This window comes from Phaeoacremonium minimum (assembly GCF_000392275.1).
Source record: "Phaeoacremonium minimum UCRPA7 unplaced genomic scaffold PA7_03_scaffold_405, whole genome shotgun sequence".
In the NCBI taxonomy this organism is placed as follows: domain Eukaryota; kingdom Fungi; phylum Ascomycota; class Sordariomycetes; order Togniniales; family Togniniaceae; genus Phaeoacremonium; species Phaeoacremonium minimum.
Window position 1 is genome coordinate 60,046 of NW_006921307.1, and position 21,207 is coordinate 81,252.

General features: G+C 51.7%; 7 protein-coding genes across 7 annotated transcripts; 2 read left to right on the plus strand and 5 right to left on the minus strand.

Moving 5' to 3' along the window:
* Positions 1 to 2,982: 2,982 nt before the first annotated feature.
* UCRPA7_5174 (putative glycoside hydrolase family 61 protein) lies at positions 2,983 to 3,779 on the minus strand (the record flags this gene model as incomplete). The annotated part of the gene is made up of 2 exons (XM_007917721.1): positions 2,983 to 3,657; positions 3,714 to 3,779. The coding sequence occupies 2 exons, from the start codon at positions 3,777 to 3,779 to the stop codon at positions 2,983 to 2,985; spliced, it is 741 nt and encodes a 246-aa protein (XP_007915912.1).
* A 1,052-nt stretch (positions 3,780 to 4,831) lies between these two features.
* Positions 4,832 to 5,875, plus strand: UCRPA7_5175 (putative nadh-ubiquinone oxidoreductase 24 kda subunit protein; the record flags this gene model as incomplete). Its single annotated transcript, XM_007917722.1, has 3 exons — positions 4,832 to 4,954; positions 5,108 to 5,398; positions 5,519 to 5,875. The coding sequence occupies 3 exons, from the start codon at positions 4,832 to 4,834 to the stop codon at positions 5,873 to 5,875; spliced, it is 771 nt and encodes a 256-aa protein (XP_007915913.1).
* Positions 5,876 to 6,090: 215 nt separating this feature from the next.
* On the minus strand, positions 6,091 to 7,761 carry UCRPA7_5176 (putative kelch domain-containing protein; the record flags this gene model as incomplete). Its single annotated transcript, XM_007917723.1, has 1 exon — positions 6,091 to 7,761. The coding sequence occupies one exon, from the start codon at positions 7,759 to 7,761 to the stop codon at positions 6,091 to 6,093; it is 1,671 nt and encodes a 556-aa protein (XP_007915914.1).
* Positions 7,762 to 8,835: 1,074 nt separating this feature from the next.
* On the minus strand, positions 8,836 to 9,693 carry UCRPA7_5177 (putative mas3 protein; the record flags this gene model as incomplete). Its single annotated transcript, XM_007917724.1, has 1 exon — positions 8,836 to 9,693. One exon carries the CDS (start codon positions 9,691 to 9,693, stop codon positions 8,836 to 8,838), a length of 858 nt encoding a protein of 285 aa, XP_007915915.1.
* Positions 9,694 to 10,802: 1,109 nt separating this feature from the next.
* UCRPA7_5178 (putative oxidoreductase - protein) lies at positions 10,803 to 12,226 on the minus strand (the record flags this gene model as incomplete). The annotated part of the gene is made up of 3 exons (XM_007917725.1): positions 10,803 to 11,741; positions 12,094 to 12,122; positions 12,187 to 12,226. 3 exons carry the CDS (start codon positions 12,224 to 12,226, stop codon positions 10,803 to 10,805), a joined length of 1,008 nt encoding a protein of 335 aa, XP_007915916.1.
* Positions 12,227 to 15,571: 3,345 nt separating this feature from the next.
* UCRPA7_5179 (putative 4-coumarate- ligase protein) lies at positions 15,572 to 16,435 on the plus strand (the record flags this gene model as incomplete). Its single annotated transcript, XM_007917726.1, has 1 exon — positions 15,572 to 16,435. One exon carries the CDS (start codon positions 15,572 to 15,574, stop codon positions 16,433 to 16,435), a length of 864 nt encoding a protein of 287 aa, XP_007915917.1.
* Positions 16,436 to 19,085: 2,650 nt separating this feature from the next.
* On the minus strand, positions 19,086 to 20,786 carry UCRPA7_5180 (putative myo-inositol-1-phosphate synthase protein; the record flags this gene model as incomplete). Its single annotated transcript, XM_007917727.1, has 2 exons — positions 19,086 to 19,998; positions 20,053 to 20,786. 2 exons carry the CDS (start codon positions 20,784 to 20,786, stop codon positions 19,086 to 19,088), a joined length of 1,647 nt encoding a protein of 548 aa, XP_007915918.1.
* Between the last annotated feature and the right edge of the window lie 421 nt (positions 20,787 to 21,207).

Below are 21,207 nucleotides of genomic sequence, written 5' to 3' on the forward strand. Positions count from 1 at the left end.
ACTAATATAAGGGTAACCGCGGTTGCCAGGTGGGATCCGGCCGAAAAACATCGAAGGGCAGCGCACGGGCCACCTTGGTGTTGAAGGCTGTCCGGCGCGCATGTAAGTTACTGTCGAGGAAGATAAACCCCAGGCGCCGAATTATCTGCAATGAGCGCATCCTCTGCACATCTTCAAGGTAGTACACAGGTCAAGCACGAGGAAAGCAGTCAGTGGTATCAGTAGTATTAGGAAATATGATAAAATACAGCAATGCGACGTTGCACTCGATGGTTCACCTTGCCCATATTCTGTGCATTACCTCCACTTGCTGTCACGAAATGTCGTAATCGTCCGGCGGCAGGCATCCAGAGCGAATTGCCAAAGTCTCCGGTCTCGATACTTCTCCGCGGTTCGCGACGAGTTCGTCGGTAGGCGTCCTCAAAGCATACGAAGCTGTGTTCGGTTTCATGTACGGGGCCCCCTCCCTCCTCCTCCACGCACCCTAATCCGCCTCAATCCTCCCTTTGAGTCGCTTCCCCTACAAATACTCCTCCAAGCCATGCCCAAACCATCCTTCCTCAGCCGAGCTCCCGTTTAGAACTGCGCCTTTGCGGCCTTGCGGGCGGCCAACTTCTTGTGGATGAAGAGAGCCGACAGACCCACAGCGACGACGAAGACAATGGCGAACACGACAATGACACCAGCTTCCCGTCCAGCCCAGTTGCTGCGCTTGGCAATGGTGGAGTAGGCCTCAGAGACCATGAGAGACTTGACGGCAGGCATTTTGATATTTTTTGAGAGACTAAGCGCGTTATTAGTCAAACGGTCCACACAAGAGCTTTGAAAGTCACAATTCAAAGGCAGAAAACAGTCAATTGAGCCGCAGAAGCAGGATTGCGTGTTGTGCGATGGTGGATGACTGATGCCGAGCTTCGCGTCCTTGGCGGCCGTATCTTGGCGCCCCGTCAACGCCGGTGCTTCCGAATAGCGTGACGGAGCACCGTCCGACGATGAAGCTCTGTAGCAGACATAGCAATGCTCAATTGATCGCAAAACACAAATAGAGTGAGAGATATGGTGGGACGGTCTTGTTATTACCTGTGGAGAGCTCAAAATGAGGTGAAGAGAGGTATAAGTAGCAGGTCACGCGTCGGGAATGTGCGTATTAAGCTTGCGCTGGTAAACCTTGTAGGGCGAGGAATTTAGAGTCAGGGTCGGTGAACTACAGACGACGGTGACGAAGAAGAGGGGAGATTGAATTGGCTTTTGAGGACGAGAGAATGCCCGTGAAAGTGCCTTTCTGTCAATGTCGAGTGCGTTGAGGGGGAGAAAAGAAGAAGGATCGGGGTGGAAGCGGCGGGTAGAAGAAGAGATGGAAGGAAACAAATAGCGGATATGGGGCAGGTCAGCCAAGCAAAGCGAAAAAGCTTGTCCTGTATTGGCCCGTCGCCGGAAGACGGCAGGGCCTGCTTTTTGCGCGAATTTCGCATGGCGACCTAATGCCGTCCGACCAGGATGGCCGGCGGGGCTTTAGTTCTATCGCCTCATCCACTGTGGGTTCACTTGATTACACGCCATTCGCGAATCCTCGAATTGCGCGCCCGGCTGGAGCTCGGAGAAGACAGGAATCTTGACTGATACAAGGAGACGGATCACTTACAGCTTCGGAGCGTCAATTGAGACGGGCGCGAGTGCGAGGGCGCGGGTGTTTTGGGGAGAGAGAATTGCACGGTGGATGAGCTAGGAATGGTGACGTGAGGTACGTAGGTAGATGGGTGCACGGATAGACAGGCGGTAGAGCAAGCAGAACAGCCAGTCGGTCAGACAGTCAGTCAGTCAGCCAGTCAATGCATGGGAAAGCTCGCTGCTTTGCGGAGAGCAGATGTTTTGCTTTTCTACCGAGACGAAATGTGGGGGCCCGAGCTCCAGTGCCAGCCAGTCACCCAAGTCAGTCAGTGTTCCTTCCAGCGTATCCAATGCGCTCGACGTTTGTGTGTGTACTGTACGCCAGGCGTGATGTCGGCTCGAGTGTGCAGGTGGATGACTGATCGGTGCGGATCGCTGTCGATTAAGTACATTTATGCAGGGCTCCGGCCTTGGCAAAAGAGCTTGAGCTCGACGACGAGCATGGGGCACGAGCCATACTTGGTAACGTTATGTAGCACCGTTTTGACGCTAAGAACAAACAAATCCGTGCTAATTCCCTCCAAAGCTCAAGTTTCTCTTCCCTTACCAACCGGGATGTCCCTTCCTGATTGAACTTGAGATGCGGCGCACCTTCCATGTCAATTGCCACACCTGTGCAAACCTCGGTACCTACTATATGTAGCCTGGGAAGCTTGAAGGTACGTAGATAGACAAAACGGGCATGGTCACTCGCAACCGGGTTTGGATCTTCATTTTCGGCGGCAGGTGGTCGCTTGCTCGCTCGTGTGCCTTTCCCCTTACCTTTATTCCGGGCACGGCCGACGAGACGACTTTCAACGGAAGTCGGTGGTCGCGTATCTTTTCGCCTGCGAACAAAATGTCTCACTGTTGCCAAATTCCGAGTCCTCCGACAGTTCTCACTAACGGCTTATCCGGCGATTGAGCAAAAATCTTATCCCCAAGCAGTAACCGAGCCGTGCCCCATGCAGAATGACGTCCCAGTGTGCTATGGCTGGAGAACTACCCTTGCGTTCAGTACATAATGCTTCTTAGAGGTCAGTGTACTGTCTTCAGTGTAGGAACTCATGTGAGGCTTAAATATGTGCTAACTCCAACTCGTACTCCACATCGACGACGAGATCTCGTTCACAATCAACATGTCATGTCAGACGACCCTAGAGTTACAACTATGTATGATTTTATTTATGGTTATTTGAGCGTAGCTGAAACCCTGACACTCAGGTCGACTTGTACGTAAACACCACTGCCCGTGACTTATTGAATCAATTCTCAAGCTTGATCTATGGCCTTTACCACTGCTTTGGTCTTCTCGATTATCCGCCACAAGGCAACTTAGCAAGTGATTGGCGAAGGGCCTGGAGCTGTGTACGGCTTGCCTCCCATGTCTGGCTGGCCAGTCAATCCATAGATGTTGATCAGAATGCCGGGATCGTTTGCCTTGTAGGCGCCGGGAAAGCTGACCGTTTGTGATGGAGTGAACGTCCCAGAGCCCGAGACGTTGATCTGCGCGCAACTCGTGTAGAACTGTGCTGCACCTTGACTCTTAGCCGAGTGAAGAGCCAGGATCTCAACGCGGAGCAGATACTGGCCCGGAGCAATGCAGGTTGGGAAGTTAAAATACGCCCATCCGTTGTTGGCAATCATGTTGTCGACTCCCCACTTCCTGCTGCTCGTGTCGAAGCCATCTTGTGCAATCTTGAACCACTTGAGGCCCGTCTGGCTGGCGGACGCCGCATTGTCAACCTTGGCTAGATACGCCATCACTGGACCCTTATGAGAGGCAGCAATCGGGTTATCATGATCCCCAGCAAACTGAGCACCACCGATGACATGCTGCCAGTAGGTCCCGATCTTATCTCCTGGTGCAACATTGATAATCGTCTGAGACTTGGAACCAGCCCGGCCACAGATCAAATCGTTGCTGTTGACATCTTGTACAGGGTTGTTGTTGTCAGGCGCTCGCAAGGCGACTAGTTGACCATTATCCTTTCCATTGACAGACACTCGCTGTTGGATATTTAGAATCAGCGACTGCTGAAGGAGCATGGTGATGGTTTACAAACCTGAAAGATGCAATGCGCATCAACAGCAATTCCAAAAGCAGTGGCAACAATCACTGACAGCTTCATAATGACCCAGAACTCCGATGATATGCAGGCGACAATGTGCGTGGATGGAGAGTCTCGACATTAACTCAGGCGGCTACACTAAGCTTTTATATACATATACATCGCGTAAACGAAATCCATCGCGACTCGCAGCCAAACCAGGCTCCTAAAGGGCATCAATCTGGATAACGGGCGCCGAGTCTTGATAACGAAGCAGTCGGCAGCATGCCACAAATTGCCCAGCCCCAAACCCCGTTTCTGAAAGGCGGCACAGCGACGAGACTGCGAATCGTCTTGCTGCCGATACATAGATTGCAGGTCGGCAGTCTGCGATGGCGGGGCCCCAGACTTTCGTTGGTGAGAACAATCTATTCAAATACAGTGCCCATTAGATTGAGCTCCGAGGAAACAGCGAGTGCGCAGAGCGTCACGGAAGCCAAGCTCAATGCCGAATCCTTAAAAGGGCAATTTAAGCGGCATCCCGAGAAGTCACGAGTCACGGCGGGAGAGTGAGTGACAGAATGACAAGGCGGAAGGACTACCCTCCAAGCCGAACATTGAATGCATAGATGTCAGGTAAATAGATGTGATGCCGATCGTATCCAGGAAACAAAACAGACTGTGAGAGCTCGCTTGGGCGCTCCTCAACGAGAGATTCCAGGTTACCTAATGGTAAGCGATGCCGTCAAGTAGATAGCGATACTTTATAGCATGAATGAAGGGCTCCAATGGCTCACAAACTCCAGACGCCACGGCATGATGCAATCTACCAGGAGTCCAAGCATTGAACACCGTTGACTGATGTTGAAATGTCAAATGAGGCATGTTGGTAGTGGTCAACCTGATGTTCTTGGACATATGGTCCGAGAGGGTTAGGGTTGGCTTTGGATTTCTCAGCCCGCCCAGAGCCAAGGAGCTCGCCCGGCGCAAATGAATTATCCGAGGGCCATCAGCCAATCACAGCCTAGACAATCCAATTTCTAACTGGAAACAGCTCGCTTTCGACGGCATTGGGAGAATTGCAGCGGCGAGAGCATCACGTCTCCTTGCCATTGAACCACCAACTGCCCGCCATGGCAAGCAAACTCACTCCCTTCCTCTTCCGGACAGCTGTCCGATCAGCCTGCCGTGCTTCTCGGCCTCAGATCCGCGCTCTGTCCGTCTCAGCGCGGAGGCCGAGCGACACCCTAGCAGTTGTACGTTTCTCATCGTCCATCTTCCTTGACGCCATCCCTCGGCCTCACCTCCCTGAAGCACGTCTGCGCTATCTAAGGACCCGAGCCATAGATTGGAAATATCGCGCAGACATGTTATTGAGTATACGCTGACTTTTCACTCTCCGGAAACAGCACCGAAACACCCCCGACAACAACCCCGACCTACCCTTCAAGTTCACTCCCCAAAATGAGCAGATTATCGCCGAGATTCTCAAGAGGTACCCCCCGCAATATAAGAAGGCCGCTGTGATGCCGCTGCTGGATCTTGGTCAGCGCCAGCATGGTTTCACTAGCATCAGTGTGATGAACGAAGTGGCGCGCCTCCTGGAGATGCCGCCCATGCGCGTGTACGAAGTCGCCTCATTCTACACCATGTATAACAGGACGCCGGTTGGCAAGTTCTTCGTCCAAGCATGCACGACGGTAAGCAGCTATACAATTCATGCGCTCCCTGGTTTCCGGCACCTTTTTGGCCCTGCCACCCATATCCACACCATACATGCCTGTCGAGCGTCATACATATCCTAACACTCTCACTCCCAGACACCGTGCCAACTTGGCGGCTGCGGCTCAGACGCCATCGTCAAGGCTATTGAGGAGCATCTAGGCATTCATGCTGGCCAGACGACAGCGGACGGCTTGTTCACATTCATCGAGGTGGAGTGCCTGGGTGCCTGCGTTAACGCGCCCATGATCCAGATCAACGACGACTACTACGAGGACCTCACACCAGAGACGATCAAGTCTCTGTTGACCGCACTGAAGGAGAGCGCCGGGGATGTCGCCAAGGCACCCAAGCCCGGCCCGCTCAGCGGCCGTGAGTCGTGCGAGAACAGCAACGGCATTACCAATCTGACGAGCGAACCATGGGGCACGGAGACGACAAGGCAAGACCTATAGAGATGGCCACGGCTAGGGCGGCAAACCTTACGAGGTTGATTGCTAGGGCTGAAGATTTGTACATATGACTTGTATTGTGATCAAACAGAATTGAACTGACTAGACGATACTATTTTCATACTGTCCAGACGTGAAAAGGGGGCCAACCCAGCTAACTACTCATTTGCGAAGTTCGCGATTCGCTCTGATTTTCTCGAATGCTAATTTCAAAATTCTCAAGGCTCTCTCTTTTCAGGGCCAAGGCGGAAGATCCAGCCATCTCCGAGGCGGTTATTGCCCTCTCCAAGACCACCCCAGATGACAATACCTCGCTCCTCCAATTCTCCCATTGCGGCTGTAGCTATCCAACCTCGAGGGCCCGGACCATCGACCGATCCATCATCTTCATCATCGTACGCTTCCGCCTCCACTTTGAACCACTTGCCTTCACCAGATTTCTTTCCTAGGGCGTTCCAAACAGTATCCGTGACGCTCGCAGCCGAACCGTCATGGTGCAGCGGCACCTGGAATGCCCAGATGTCGTCCCAGAACTTACCCGCCGCTTCATGTCCACCGCCGCTGGGTTCGCGCTCACCGAGGGCAAGAACCAGATACTCACGGCCGCCTCCGAGATTTACCATCTCCAGACCAGCGACAGACCGATGTCCTGGCCACTCGGCGTCACCATTCAGGGGAGCAGCGGCCTCTTCGCTTTCTGTGGATGGGGGAGCTTCTGGCAATAAGCTCTTCCAGCCGCTTCGGGCGGTGATATAGACCTCACCCTGCCCGCTCATATCAGCGAATCGGTCGACGGCAAGCTCAAGATAGTCCAGCTGGCCGCCTTCTTCACTTTCGCCGTTGAATCCGCCGAAACGATAGAGCCGAGTCTTAGCAATAGCAATGGCAGTGCCGCCTCTCGGCTTTCCAGGGGCAGCAGGGAGCTCCTGCCAGATGCGGGAGCGGACGTCAAAAGCCCATGTATCATTTGCACGGCCCTCGGCGAAGCATCCCCCGTGGATGATGAACGTGCCATAGCCGTCTGCGTCTTCGTCCCGGACACGGTTTGCCACATTGCCGACAATTGGCCGCTGCGGCGTACCCATCACTTCCGAGTCGCCCTGAGCCCACTCCTTCCAGCTTTCGGTCCGCTTGATCGGCTTGATATCAAAGTCTCTTGGTTTGTCTGTCGCAACGGCGGAGTGGTAACTGCGCGGGGCAGGATAGGCTGGCTTCGTGACGGGAGATGGGGAGGTCGGTGCAGCGGGAGCCACAGGATCAAGATACGACCAGGCACGTTCCTTTGTATCAAAGACCCAGACTCGCCCCGCTTCGTCAAGAGCTTTCATGTCCGATCCCCCACGCCCTCCGAAGAGAAAGATGCGGCTGCCAATCACGGCAGTGGCATGGCCAACGCGAGGGGCCGGGACGTCGCCGAGGGCTGAGCGATCCGGGCCGGCCGGCTCTTTGCCCTTGGAGGTGCTTGCTTCCGGACCTTCTTGGTAGGTGTCAGCTGCCATCACCGGTTCCGTTTCGCCAGGCGGGAAGGGAGGTGGTGAGGTGAGGGGGATGTCGTCAAGCTCTTTTCCCTTACCCTTGTCCCCAGAGTCTGCTGCGGGCTCCTCCTGGATAGGCTCCGGCTCGATAATGGTCGGCCCCGGCCTAGAAGCCCGAGCCTTGATAGCATAGTAGTCTCCGCCTGCGCTGTTATACGGCAGTGTGACGACGTGCATGTCATTGTCGACCGGCTGCCGAGGATTTATCTCTCCACCGAATATGTAAGCGGTACCGGCAACGATATCAATGGAATGAGATGACCGTGGCAGAGGGGGCACGTAGATCCGTTCCCATGTTCCCTTGAGTGTGTTCTTGGGATTACTCTTTGGCTTGACGGAAGGCATCGCGGGCATGGACTGCGGCAAATTCTGAACCAAATCGGTGGCCCGACGCTTGAGCGCTGCAAAATGTTCCATTGTCACCAACTCTGAGTCAATCTAATGACGATATGGCTTCACAATGCTGTGGACAAGAGGAGCTGTGTGGTCGGTTCTATGCGGAATTTCGAGGTCGGACCGAGCTTCGCGTGACGTAGTGGTTTGTTCAGTCACAGCTAGCGAATTGCCAGCGAAGATCAATGAAGATTGATAACTTCTTGAAAGAGTATGGTGGTAGGCAGAGCCACTATATGGTTGAGAAGCTTCTCGAGCAGCTCAGTGTGGTCTGGTTGTCTCGTCGACAGATACGAGCTTGTCTAGCTGGGAGTCGTAGGAGTTGCATCATGGCTCAGAACAGGCAGGGAGCTTGGGCGGGGTCTATTTGGTGGGGAGACCTCCGGAACGGCCCAGTGAAACAGCAACCCCTGCGCCCAAAATAGACTCTGCACGCTAGAGCAAAACACCGGCATCTAGCCTAACGGTGGCACAGTCCTCGCCTCACAGCTCCTTCAACTACCGTGAACCAAAGGGCAAGCTCGTGTAGTGTTCATCAATTCACAGACATCAAGAAATAACCCTCGGAACTGAGTCGATACGCATTGAAAATTGCACTAAGAGTACCAGAAAAGTGTGTCTTGATCTTCCGTCATGTCAAAACTTCAGTGAGTGTCGATCCAGTATGTATTATACGGTCGACACAATATCTTACTCGTCATATTGTGGCAACAGTCTATCACATATGGATTTCCATGGGATCGCCTGGCGGACTAAAAGTGTAAAACGCTTCATATGGAAAAAACGGAAAGCCTCGCTAGGGAAGTACAATTGCAAAAATACGATTTAATTATTTACACTCTCCTTTCTCCTTAAGTCATTACCAATTGTCTCATAATGAATGTGGTCTTATATACAGAAATCCAATGTATCTATCAATCCCCTCAGCCTGTTCCTGACTAGCTGAATCCAACATGGTTTCTCGACGCCATCTAATAAAACCTTGAGGCCATACTCATACCATAACCGCACAGAGAGAAATCGTCGACCTTTTCTTTACTCCTCCTTCTTGAAAGATCTTGCGAATCGGCGCTTGGCCAAGTTATACTCGATAGCGCGCTTCTTCGCAGCCGGGCTCTGTGTGAAGGCGACAGAGCCACCGAAAGGTCCAGCCAGAGCCGAGTTTTGCAGGCGAGCGATGCAGACGTTCTCGGCGCCACCAACAGAGCCCTGGCAGGTCATGCCTGCCGGCATCTGAATCGCGACAGGGAAATCCATGGTAGTGGCGCCCGAAAGTCCGCCGATGCCGATGCCAGGGACATTCTGAGTGACCTGGGCAGTTTTGAAGGCTGAAGGATCTGTGCCGCCAGAGGTCGCATCTACAGCCGCTGTGAGAGGGCCAGCGCCATCCTGGTTGACTTGATGGAAGGTCATTGTGAGGGTGCCGTCATCTGCGGTTGTAGGCAGACCGTCTGATGCGGCAGCGCCGGTGGCCGCCTTGACGCCCGTCTCAACGGTGCCCTTGGGAGTCTTCGTGCCGCCGCTCTGGCGTGGCAGTAGACCACGGGCGGCGAGTTTGGCGAGATGAAGCTCGCGGGCCTTCTTGACAGAAGTGCTGTTGCCACTAGCACCATCCATGAAGAGGGAAATCATGGCGGCGGCATCAACCGGACCACCGCCATTTGTACGGCCAAGAGCAGAAGCCTTTGAAGTACCCAATTCGTTCTTACGAATGATAGAGGTGTCGGCCTCGGAACCGCAACGGGGCGATGCGCAGTCGCGGGGCGTGTCATCGATAAGGGACAAGCCAGGCAAGGTCACGCCATTGGCGCCCTGAACGTCTGTTACGACACCGTGGGCAAAGACATTGGTGGCAGCAAAGGCTGCAAGGAGGATTGCGCTGCAGTACTTCATGTTGGCGGTTGCGGGATGAAAGATGGTGAGATTGCCGAACTTCAAGTGAAATAAAGACGATTGTTCAACGTGCAGACAAAACTAAGAGCTCCTGGCTCAAGAAGGAAAACCGCCAGGGGATGGCGTTGATGAGACGAAAAAGATTAAGAGAAGATGATGAGATGCTTGGTGATGGCCAAGAAGAGTTGAGCCAAGACGGAAGATCAGAGCATACTTATACATCTCGAGCCTTGGCTGTGTCTTGACAGACTTGGTACAGCTCAGCTGGCATCTTGGAAAAGCTTGAGTTCCCTTGGCGCAGACTTCGCCATGCTGAAGCCATATGCTCGGGAGCTTTGGCTGCCGCCTCCTCTAGTCTGAGGCTATCCCTTCCCTCAGAGATCAGGTGAAGCAATAATCTGACGCTGGCGTTGAGGCAGTGTTGTCATTGCTCACGGCAATCGGCACAGGGATTTTGGTAGCGCAACGGGAGCGGCTGGTGATCCATGGGGTCAATGGTAGTGATGCGATTGGTCACCAAGGGCTTTGAATGGCTTTGAAGTTTCGCACACTGAGACCCTATATAGACCAGGGCAGCTTCTGGTGTAGACAGACACAGGTGTATAGTGAACAAGGCGGATACTATAGGCTAGTTTTTCCATGATCGACCGTGAAGTCAGGGGTATACGTGCCAAAGCCGACGATGTTTGAGGGTTAATGTAGATCGGTAACAACGTACCGAACTGGCTTAGGTTGCGACTGGTTGAGCATCGAAACAAGCTTCAAAGTTTCCGAGATCTAGACGCATGAGGCTTTCTGGACGATAAAAAGGATCTAACTAATACGAAGAACAGAGCAGGGTTGTTGTCGATCTTGAAACGCATCGTGTTCGAGGGCTAGGGGCCTCGAAGCCCGAGCTTGCGATGTAACACCTCTAGCGCCACAACACTCAATATGCTAGAACCTACATCTAGGTAAAGGAGCCAATGATACTGCAGGACTTGGTAGCAACCTACTGACCTCGAGGAAGACTCAAATTATCTATACGGCAATTGAATTTTGGCAACGAGATATCCCAAAGCGCTTTCTTTTCCTCATCCAAATATCTGTGTTCATCATTGAGACCGACTTTAGTATGGCTCCAACTCCCCAGATTTCCATGCGTCGATGCCAGCCTTGGTAGTCGCATCGAAGTCCTCCTTCGGCAGACCGAGAGTGCCGTTCGCCAATCCGTGCTTGGCCTCGAAGTTACCATCTCCATTCTTGAAGAACACCCGCGTATATAGAAGTCTCACAAATGCAGAATGCTCGCCTTTCGGTAGGGCTTCCACCGCTGCCTTGTATCTCTCTACACTACTCTCAAAGGAGATTTTCCAATCTTCATCCGATGTGCCAGTGGCACGCTTGACGCTCTCATACATCTCTCGTTGACTTACCAAGAAGCTAGAAATATATACTGTGTTATTGAAGTACTTGGACAAGGTTGTAGAGTCGTCATGCTCATCCGCCGGGAGGATCGGTAGACTGAGGAGTGCGGCGACCGCACGGCCACAATGGTCTAGGGTGCTTGTGTTGATCTGGGCTTTCCCATCGTCGAAGAAAGTAACTGAGTTGTCGACAAGATTAAAGCCGTATCGATCCTTGTCGCCAACGAGGCTGAACTCGTACCAAAAACCGCAGGAGAGATCAATGTGAATTAGACCGAGACTCTCCGCCTCCCGCGCAGTCTCAGCAACATGTGTTCCAATAATGATGTCCTTCATTAATTGCTCATTCCTGGAATCAGGGCCATAGTGATTTGTCATGACATATGGAACGCCTGCTTTGGCTGCGGCGCGGATGATTTTGCTCTGCGCATCTGCTGGCGCTCTAGTATGCATGGTAATAATGAGAAATTGCTGGCCCTTCAGGGCTTCAATCAGGGAGTTTTCATCATTATAATTCACAGTGGCGGCTTGAACACCCTCGGGAAACTTGGCAGGGCTCTCTGCTCGAGTAAGGGCCGTGACAGCATGCTTGCCAGATTTGAGTAATGCCTCAGTTAGATATTTGCCAATTGTTCCAGTAGCCTATGCACATGGTGAGTGTACTCCTCGGGAGGCTGTTTTGGTAACCACACTCACACCAACGATGGCGATCTTTTCAATGTGATTTGTGAAGCCGGAGGGCTGGTCTTTGGAGTAATTTGGTGCCATTGTATCAAAAGCAATCTCAACACATTAGAAGTAGGAGGATTGCAATGCTAATCACAAGACTTGAGAGATTCTTGATAATGAGCTTACAATCTTGAGATAAGATGATATCATTTATTTATACTTAAGCTACCAAAGGCCACCCTAAGTGGTACCACTTTCTCATGAATCTTGTTCGGATTAACGAATATCGCTGGGATTGATTAGACTAGTAGTTTTCACAACTTACGGAGCCGGCAGCGTCAGTAACGCCGAAGTCTGCAAAGACTCTGTCCCTCATTCAAGTGAGAAAGCTTGTGTTCTGGTGTATGCTTGTTCTCACGTCTTACCCAATGTGGAAATGGATGTCTCCGAGAGATCATTTGTGACGGCTTGATGTGCCGGGTTAGACTAGCTCGGCGGTGGAGTTTGCCAAAACACCATGCCAATATGTAAGTCCGCCAAGCAACCGGAGGCAACGGGAATACGATTTCCTAATCAAGAACCCATTTGAAACCGGCCACGGTGCTGTATGAGCGAACACCAGATGGTAGACAACAGATCATAGGGTCATGGTGAGATCATTTGGTGTTGGAATATGGAAATCGGACTTAAAGCGTCATAGACTTCTTGCTTCTTTCGTCACAAACGATATATAACAAGCAATTGAGTATTTTCTCCAGATAAGCAATTAGAAGATGATAGTGTATACTTTGAGAATTCCTCTCCAACTCAAAATATTGTGGAAAGGGGAAGGTCTCATCTAGACGATAGAAAGCCATTCTCCATGGTGCTCCCTCGTTCGCTTGAGCCATGTGAATAGTAACATGAGGTTCGCCTATCAAGTGTACAGAAGGATTTTTGTATACCGACTCAATCGTGTGAGACCGGATTTCTTGACACGTCCAGGAGCGTTACTGCTGCAAGTTTAGAAGGTGATCTAAGCGATTATCTTGCTCTTGTTAGGAAACTTCCTAGAGCCCTCTTTTTGCAGCGGACCCAAGCGGCCGGGTCAGGGACTTGATATGCTGATTTGAATATCTCTATAATTGGTTTCATTATGAATTGCTATTTAAATCGCCGATATTTTGTGTTGCCTCTCCCGGTTCATTGCTTGGGGAGGCCACCTATTTGGGGATGAGATTTAAGAATTGATATAACTCTAAGACCTGCAGCCGTCGGGAGGATTTGCCAAGATCCAACAGACCGGGGGAGGCACAGATAGAGTTCTGACGGCCGTAGCGGCAAGTGAGATTAAGGTAATAAGGCCCCGGTAAGCAAGCGTCTTGGAGCGCCGTTACCCGCCGATGTACCTTCAGTTACATTGCCCGACCTTACATCAACGTATGTCGAGACTTTGTGCCACAGTGACACGATCTTGTTAACGACACTTGATAAGATGAGACCTTCTGCCGTGTATCGTCAAACTCCGGTTGTCACTGGTCAGACGGCGCCAGAGCAATCTATTCTAGTAAGGCAGAGTCGCTAACGGAGCGAGAAAATCGGCGGTGAATAAAGGAGGCGCAGTGCCTCCGAAATCCTGTGCTTGAATCTACATATGCCTTTTCTGGCTTCTGCGAGCAGCCACTGAGAGGTCAAGCCGTGTCCGATTCCTGTGCGAACTGCCCGTGATTCATTGGGCGAGACCGGAGAGAGACAGCACCCCCAGCATCGCCTCACTCCTACTGTCCGTACATATCAGTGGTCTACTCGAAAGCCACGGCGTTCCAGATGCACGCACACGCATAACATTGCTCGACCGGCACGGGCAGCCCACCTACCGATGCCCGTCTTCCAACCTACCTAGCGTAAGCGGTGGGAGGGTTGGAATGATGGATGGAGGACCAAGCGATCTTGTACAATACAAGCACTCTCTCTTTTGACCGACCGACAGAGGCGACCGGCTTCGGTGCGATGAGACGGCGCAACATGCGTACACGCACAGTCAGTCACAAGTTCACACAGAGCAAACTGCCTCTCGACACCCCGCAATTGCTTCCAGTTCGTGGATTTTTGGCGAGAAAAGGGCGATTCTGTGCCTCGGCACACCTGGTCGAGATCCGGGGTGATCAAGGATAGACCGGCAAAGCGCCCTTGCAATTGCGGGGAACCTACTATTTGCTGTCGTCACAGAGCCAATTGGCGGCGACATGGCTTCCAGAAGCGGGTAGCTCGATATCTGGGCTCAGCTAAGTTGACCCCGGAGTTGAAGCTACTATAGCTTTGCGGTTCCATGCGCACCCCGCTCATCGTTGGGGGTGGAGCTGTCGATAGTCTCGATATCTCCCTTCTCCTCCTTGTCCTCGCCAATCACACCTTCATCGGTTAGTGCCTGGTCGAAAGCTCTCACTCACTTTCGACTCTAAGAGAGAGATCGCTCGGGGTTCGCTTGCCAGCCTCGGCTCTGGGACATTTATCAGACAGCACCCCGCGAGAACTGTGTTTCATCATGCAAGTCCCGAGAGATCCCTTCGAGTTTGTGAACACAGGTGTGTGTTGTGTTCTCTTACCCCTGATCAGTGATTCAAAATATCAGTCAACATATAGTCCTTGCACCTCTTATGTAGGGTCGATACAGTTGACAAAGTCTAATCGGTGTGCCTTCTGACACCACGTCATTCTAGTTGGAAGGGCTAGACTCTTCTCTCTTCCCCTAAGTCGTCGTAGTCCCTCGATTCTGGGACTGAAAATTCCCAAAACTATTCACCAGAAGTGTCAACTCATTTCAAGCTAAGGACCAGATATAAGTTTACGGGGCTTTCATTAGCTTCTAATTGTTCTATATAAGTCAACTCGACTCCTAGAAGGCTCTCACTTGCACCACTTCGATACGTACTTGGACTTGCCCAGTAGAAGCAGAGGATGACTATCAAGTCGCGATGGGACATTCCCATCCCAAAATGCTCTCTACAACAGTGGATTTTTGGCTCATCCCAGGACTCTTTACCAGAAAAACAGGCTTTCATCGATGCAGATCGACCCGATACTCATTACCTGACCTTTGAAGAGTTTCGATTGCTCTCCAAACGAGTCGCGCTGGGTCTGCAAGATGCCGGCTTGAAACCACAGGATCGCGTGCTCCTATTTTCAGGGAATAATATCTACTTCCCATCAGTGTTCCTAGGGATTCTCATGGCAGGGGGAATCTTCACAGGTGCAAACCCGACTTTCGTTGCTCGCGAACTTGCATATCAACTCCGGGACAGCGGTGCGTCGTTCTTAATCGCAGCCGAAGGGAGCCTTAACACGGCTCTAGAGGCAGCAGCCGCTGCAGGACTTTCGCGAGATCGAGTCTACATCTTCGACTCGACAAGCAACCCGCGCGGTAGAGTCCCTGGCAAAAAGGGGCGACAAGATGGGGCTAGGCATTGGACGGAGCTTATCGACGGAAATACAAAGAGGGCCGCAAAATGGGACTGGAATGAGCCTTCAGATCCAGTCAACACCACGTGTTGCCTCAATTACAGCAGTGGAACAACAGGCGTGCCGAAGGGCGTCGAGATATCGCATCAATCGTACGTTGCGAATGGCGTCCAGGTCGTCAAAGTCGCAGAGCAAGATCCAGAACACCATGCCCGTCTGCCCAAGATGCGCGGCCTTTGCTTTCTGCCCCTATATCATGCCTAGTACGTACTTCCGTTGGTGGCAATGCTCTCTTCAAGACGTCGACTAACTCTCATGATTTTTTCTCAAGCGCGCAAACTTACTTCACAGCCAATTTTGCTCATATGAGGATTCCAGTGTATGTGATGCCTAACTTCGACTTTGTGAAGATGCTCGACCATATTCAGCGCTTCCGCATCACCACTCTGACGGCCGTGCCACCGATTATCATCGCTCTTGCGAAACATCCTCTCGCGCGCAAGTATGACCTAAGCAGCCTCGACGGCCTCGGCAGCGGAGCAGCACCACTGGCCCGGGAAGTCGCCGAAGAGGTGGAGAAGCTGTTCCCGAAGGGCAACATCATCGTGCGGCAGGGCTGGGGCATGACCGAGGTGACCTGCACATGCTTGAGCTGGGACCCAACGACGCTGAAGAAGAGCGCTGGAGTGGGAGAACTCATGCCCAACTGCTCGGCAAAAATCATGGAGCTGGACGGCAAGACAGAGATCATGGAGCCGAACAAGCCGGGGGAGCTATGGGTGACAGGACCGACACTGATGCAAGGCTACTGGCATAAGCCGGATGCGACGAGGGACACAATATCCGTGGACTCAGATGGGACGAGGTGGCTCAAGACTGGCGACATTGCCTATGTCGAGGTATATAAACCGGGCACAACGTTCCATATCGTGGATCGCTTGAAGGAGCTCATCAAGGTCAAGGGCAATCAGGTGGCGCCAGCTGAGCTCGAGGCAGTCCTTCTCGAGCGGCCAGATGTGGCAGATGCAGCAGTCGTCGGAGTCACCATCAAGGGAGAAGAACTACCCCGAGCCTATGTCGTCAAGGTGCCTGACACTAACGCCTCGGAGCACGAGATTTCGAAGTGGATGGAGGGTAAAGTGACTCGGTACAAGCAGTTGAAGGGGGGAGTTTGTTTCGTTGATATAATTCCCAAAAACCCGGTTGGTCATCCTTTCGCCCTTCTATGAATGCAAAAAGCTAACATGCGATCAGTCTGGAAAGATCCTTAGAAAATTTCTTAGAGAGAGAGCCCAGAAAGAAGTTGGCGATAGGAAGCCACAGGAGTCTAGACTCGCTTGATTTAGACTAGTAATGCTGAAAGCATGTAGGATAGCTTGAAGTAATCAGGTAATGAGTTCGGCTTTTTGCAGAGCATACTTCGAGTCACAGCGAACTCATTTGATGAGACATTCGATACATCGCATAGCAAATAGTAATACTAAGATGCTGAGCGTTTATGTGTTCGCTCAGAGGCGAAATTGCAAACTCTAGCGGCCGATATGATCGAGTATAGGACTTTCAAGGAAGTAAGTCTCCAGCAATTGAATGCATCACCCTCACCACTCAACCCATAGCACGCATAGTCTCACAACCTGGTGAGACCAGCCAAACGTCAACGTCAGCCGCGCATACATCATTCGCTCTTCGATCGATCTGAGGTCGTCCTTATTCAGCCACGTGATGTCTTGCCACAATGGTAATCCGTCCTCAGGTATTCCGCCAATGTCTCCATGAAGGCACTTTGTTTTTCTCACAAGTTCAACAGTATTATTGTCCTTCGCATTCCCAAAGAACAGCTGAGTCAAAGCCTGATCACTCCATACCATCTTCCCAGCAGCAATGCAGCCCGTTTCGTCGGCCAGTGTACCCATTGTGCAAGGGTTCAAACTCAACGGACTCGAGCCTAGACAATTCTTGCATATGGCAATCGCCTCATTTGAGAACAAGGGAACGCCGCAGCTACGCCAATTATGGGTGTTAATCGCCTGGAGTATGAAGATCTATGAATGAGCACCCACCAGTCTGAGCTGCAAAGTCTTCCCTTCCTAACATGATCCAGTATGTTCATATCAAGAATCATAACGTTCGATTTGCCCGTGAAGTCAGCTATTGGTTCATCTCTGACAAAATCATCGATCTCGGCAAAGGTAAAGAGTGTGGCATCAGGCCCATTGACTGCTTCGGCGACATCCCAGGGTTCATATGGGAAAGGTATACAAATTCTTTTTTTCGTCGTTGCATTTGCTGCAACCTGGCGCAACCCTTGAGCGTCAGGAAAGACAGGGTCAACATCTACCATTGTTATGAAGCCAAGACCAATATCCGCTTTGGCAACCTTTCTGCCAGAGGGCCGGTAAGTCGGATTGGTCATGAGTAGAATGGTAGCGTTCGGTTTCCATTGCTTGACTGAGTCGACTTTCTCCCCCCAAATTTTCAGTACACAGTTGTCTGTTTCGTCGAAGATGCCCACATCAATCAAGAGAGAAGGTGCCTCGTGTGTTGCCGGCTTCATAATCTTGCGAGGGCCAATGCTTCTGACACATACAAGAACTTTTGGGCTAACCACCCTATCATTGCCATTCAAAAGATATGCTTTCAGACTCATAAGCTCTGGCGGAGAAATATTGTCTTCCGGAGAGGGACTATAGTATAGAGGTGTTCGACAAAGGTCTGTCTCGTTTGGATCCAAAGCGATATCATGAAACTTGAGACATGATGGACTGTGCTCAGCAAGGTGAACAGAGGTGACATGAGAGACGAAGGGAATATGGATGGACAAATCAGTACTGAAGTCTGCTATAAAGGTCATCCATACAGTGACGAGTGTGCCGAGGCGGATCCGGTGGTCGTCGGGGACGTGAGCCAGAAATTGTATCTGGAATATCAAATAAGACTACCAAATCATGTTGACATTCGTTGTGGCAATCTATAGCGCATAAATACCCAAAAACTTACCGCAATAACTCCAGTATTATCCTTGATCACCAGGAAGTGGTTGCCTCGTGGCAAATAATGGCGTCTAGCAGCAATCTCGCCAGCAGTGAAGTAATTGACGATTCTCCCTTTAAATGTCACTGCACCAGGTCCACCCATCAATTGACAGATCTGTGTTTCTCGATATTCTTGACTTGGACTCCATTCAACAGTCGATGGTTGATCAGTAGCTTCATTTTCCGGAGCGCAGTTCTTTGCTTGCTGGGGTGCTCCAAGTATTGCTACATGCGGAGGGAGGGTGAAGTGGTTTCCCTCTGGTAGAATGATTGAATTGAAGGAGATGACGCCATTGCTTCTGTGTATAGACACGATGGCCATGAAGACAAACATTAGGAATGCATCTAATGTGAAGAGCCCTGGTGAAAAGAACATGTGGGCATATCGCGGTTGCATTCTCTCATGAGCATGGGCTCCTGCCCGAGGTGAAGTGTGGAACTGCAAAGGACGAAACATGCGCTTTCCTTACTGAACGAATATTGACAGCAGGAGCGCAGCCTAATGCACTACGCCATATGATGATGAGGATGAGAAAGGTGCGACTTGGATATAAGTCTCCACTTTGGCAACCTCCATTTATGGACTGTACCGGGACTAGGATCAACGAAGTCTTGGAAGTCAACACCATCAGATCATATTTACACAATTTAACGATCACAAAGGCAAAGGAAAGAAAGATGTTTGGCCAGTCTGGTACAATTTGTTCTAGCCTAAGTAGTATGTAAGAAGCTTCATGTCATCGGAAATGACTGTCTTGAGAATTGAAGATGATGATTAGACCCAGTGGGTTGTAGAGCAAAGCAGTCAACACAGTCCAAGGAAAATACCCCCAGAACTGACAAGCGTCTAGAAGAGCTTGTGCTCGAGAGTCATGTCAGACTCGGGCTCGAGACCAACGCAGGCACGGAAGATGTTGGTGAGCGCGCCACGCTGCTTGGCCAGGGCGTTGACGACCGGGGTGCCAGGGGGCGTCAGGGGAGCCTTGAGCATGTAGCTGAGAATGCTCAGCACGCTGTGGAAGGTCTTGTAGTCCTTGGTGGTGGCGCCGTCGCTGGATGCGGCCTTCCACTGGATACGGGTCATCATCTCGGTGACCAGGACGAGATCGATGATCAACGGGGAAGCCAGGAGGGAGTCCTCGCAGACGTTGAAGATGGAAATGGTCTGGTGACCACCCATGAAGATCTCGGCATAGTACTCGTCAAGGGCACGCTTGTTGTCGCCAACAGCGGGCATGTACTTGATGACGACGGTGTGGTCCGGGTGCTCACCCTCCTTGTAGAGGACGTTGTTGGCAGCAACCATGTCATCGACGACAGTGGACTTGGAGATCTCCTTGGAGCGGAACTGCTTCTGGGAGCTCAAGTTCTTGCCGTCGTTGTTGCCAAGATGGTTGTAGCTTGCAATGGAGGTGAGCTTGATACCAGCGTTGATCAAGAAGTCAACCAGGGCGGACTTCATCTTGGTCTGACCAGACTTGAAATCATCACCGCCAATGAAGGCACCGTGCTTCTCAGCCAGGTCAATGGCACCAGGAACAAAGGTGTTCTGGGGAGAACCGTTGATGAAGGGAGCATTCTCAAGAATACAGGCCACAGCGAAGACAGTGGAGGGGGCAACCTCCTCGTGGCCCTCCTCGATTGCCTTCAGGAGGTTCTCAGCAGTGTCGTTGACACCGGGGATGATCTCAGCATATCTCTCAGTGTTGGCAGTCCACTGCACGATAACCTTGTCCAGGTTGTTGGTGGCCTTGAAGTCACTGGATACCGGTTAGTTACGGGTATGTCTCCCTTCGATATGATAAAATCCTTACCGAATGTCCTTGCGGATCTGCTCAACATGGGCATTGGAAGCCTTGGACCCAGCAATCAGGTTGTCAGCTCTGTCCTCCTGGTTGGCAGCAATGAAGTCGGGGTAGTAGATGCTGGGAAGCGGGCGCATCTCAGCCATCTCCTTGCGGACCTGTTGCTTCAAGGTTGGCTCAAGAACAGCAGCACGGTCCATGGCAGCGGCAAGGTCCAGGCCGCTGATATCCCAGCCTCCAAGGACAATGTCATTGGGGTGTACCATGGGCAGAACGTCATGGAAAGGAATGTTGACGTCCTGGTGAGTCTTGGCATCAGTTCCGAGCTTCATGGTAGAGCCCATGATGACGGAGCCGTAGTAGTTGGCAGCACGAGGACCCTCGCGGGTCTCCCAGACCAGCCCACGGCGGTTAGCAATGATACCGGCAGTGACGGTGGTTCCGTTGTTTCCACCCCAACCGACAAGCATGACACCGGTCTTGGGGATCTTGCGATCGACCTTGAAGTCATACACAGTCTCTTGGGGGGTTGCAACGAACTTGCCATCGTCACCCTTGTTCACCAGAGTGGTGCGGTAAGTGTACTTGGACTGGATCTCAGAGTCCGTGTACACGACGTTGGGGGAGTTGACCTGGAACAGGTCCTTGTGAGCAGAGCTCCCAGCAGGAGCCTGGGAGGTGCCATTGGTAGTGTGTCCATTTCCAGTGAAGGAGCCCGTGTCGACCTCGGCGTGGGGAGCCATATTGACGGGTGGTTTACGGGATAGATTTCAATCTTTCGAAATCTTTGTAGGTCTTTAGTGAGTAAAGACCGAGTCCGCTGAACTACCGGAGGCAGAGCAACGGGCTCCAGCAAACTGGTTATGGACCCTGGAGGAAAACATGTCAGTACATTGTCTATCACGAGCACGATATGCACAGGGAATCACATACGAGTTGAGGAGGTTGGAAAACGTTTTGACGGGTTTCGGTGATCGCAACTCGAGAGCGCGATCGAATTGACGGGTTGGTTCTGTGTTTGGTTTGAAGGTGAAGTTACGAGTGGTTGAGGAAACTCTTTTGTTTGCAGAGGAGGAATGCCAGAGGGAGAAGGCTTAAGTACGTGGGGAGATTCGGGCGGTGAGGGAAGGAATCAAGCCGATTCTCCTGAGTTATCCGTGCTAC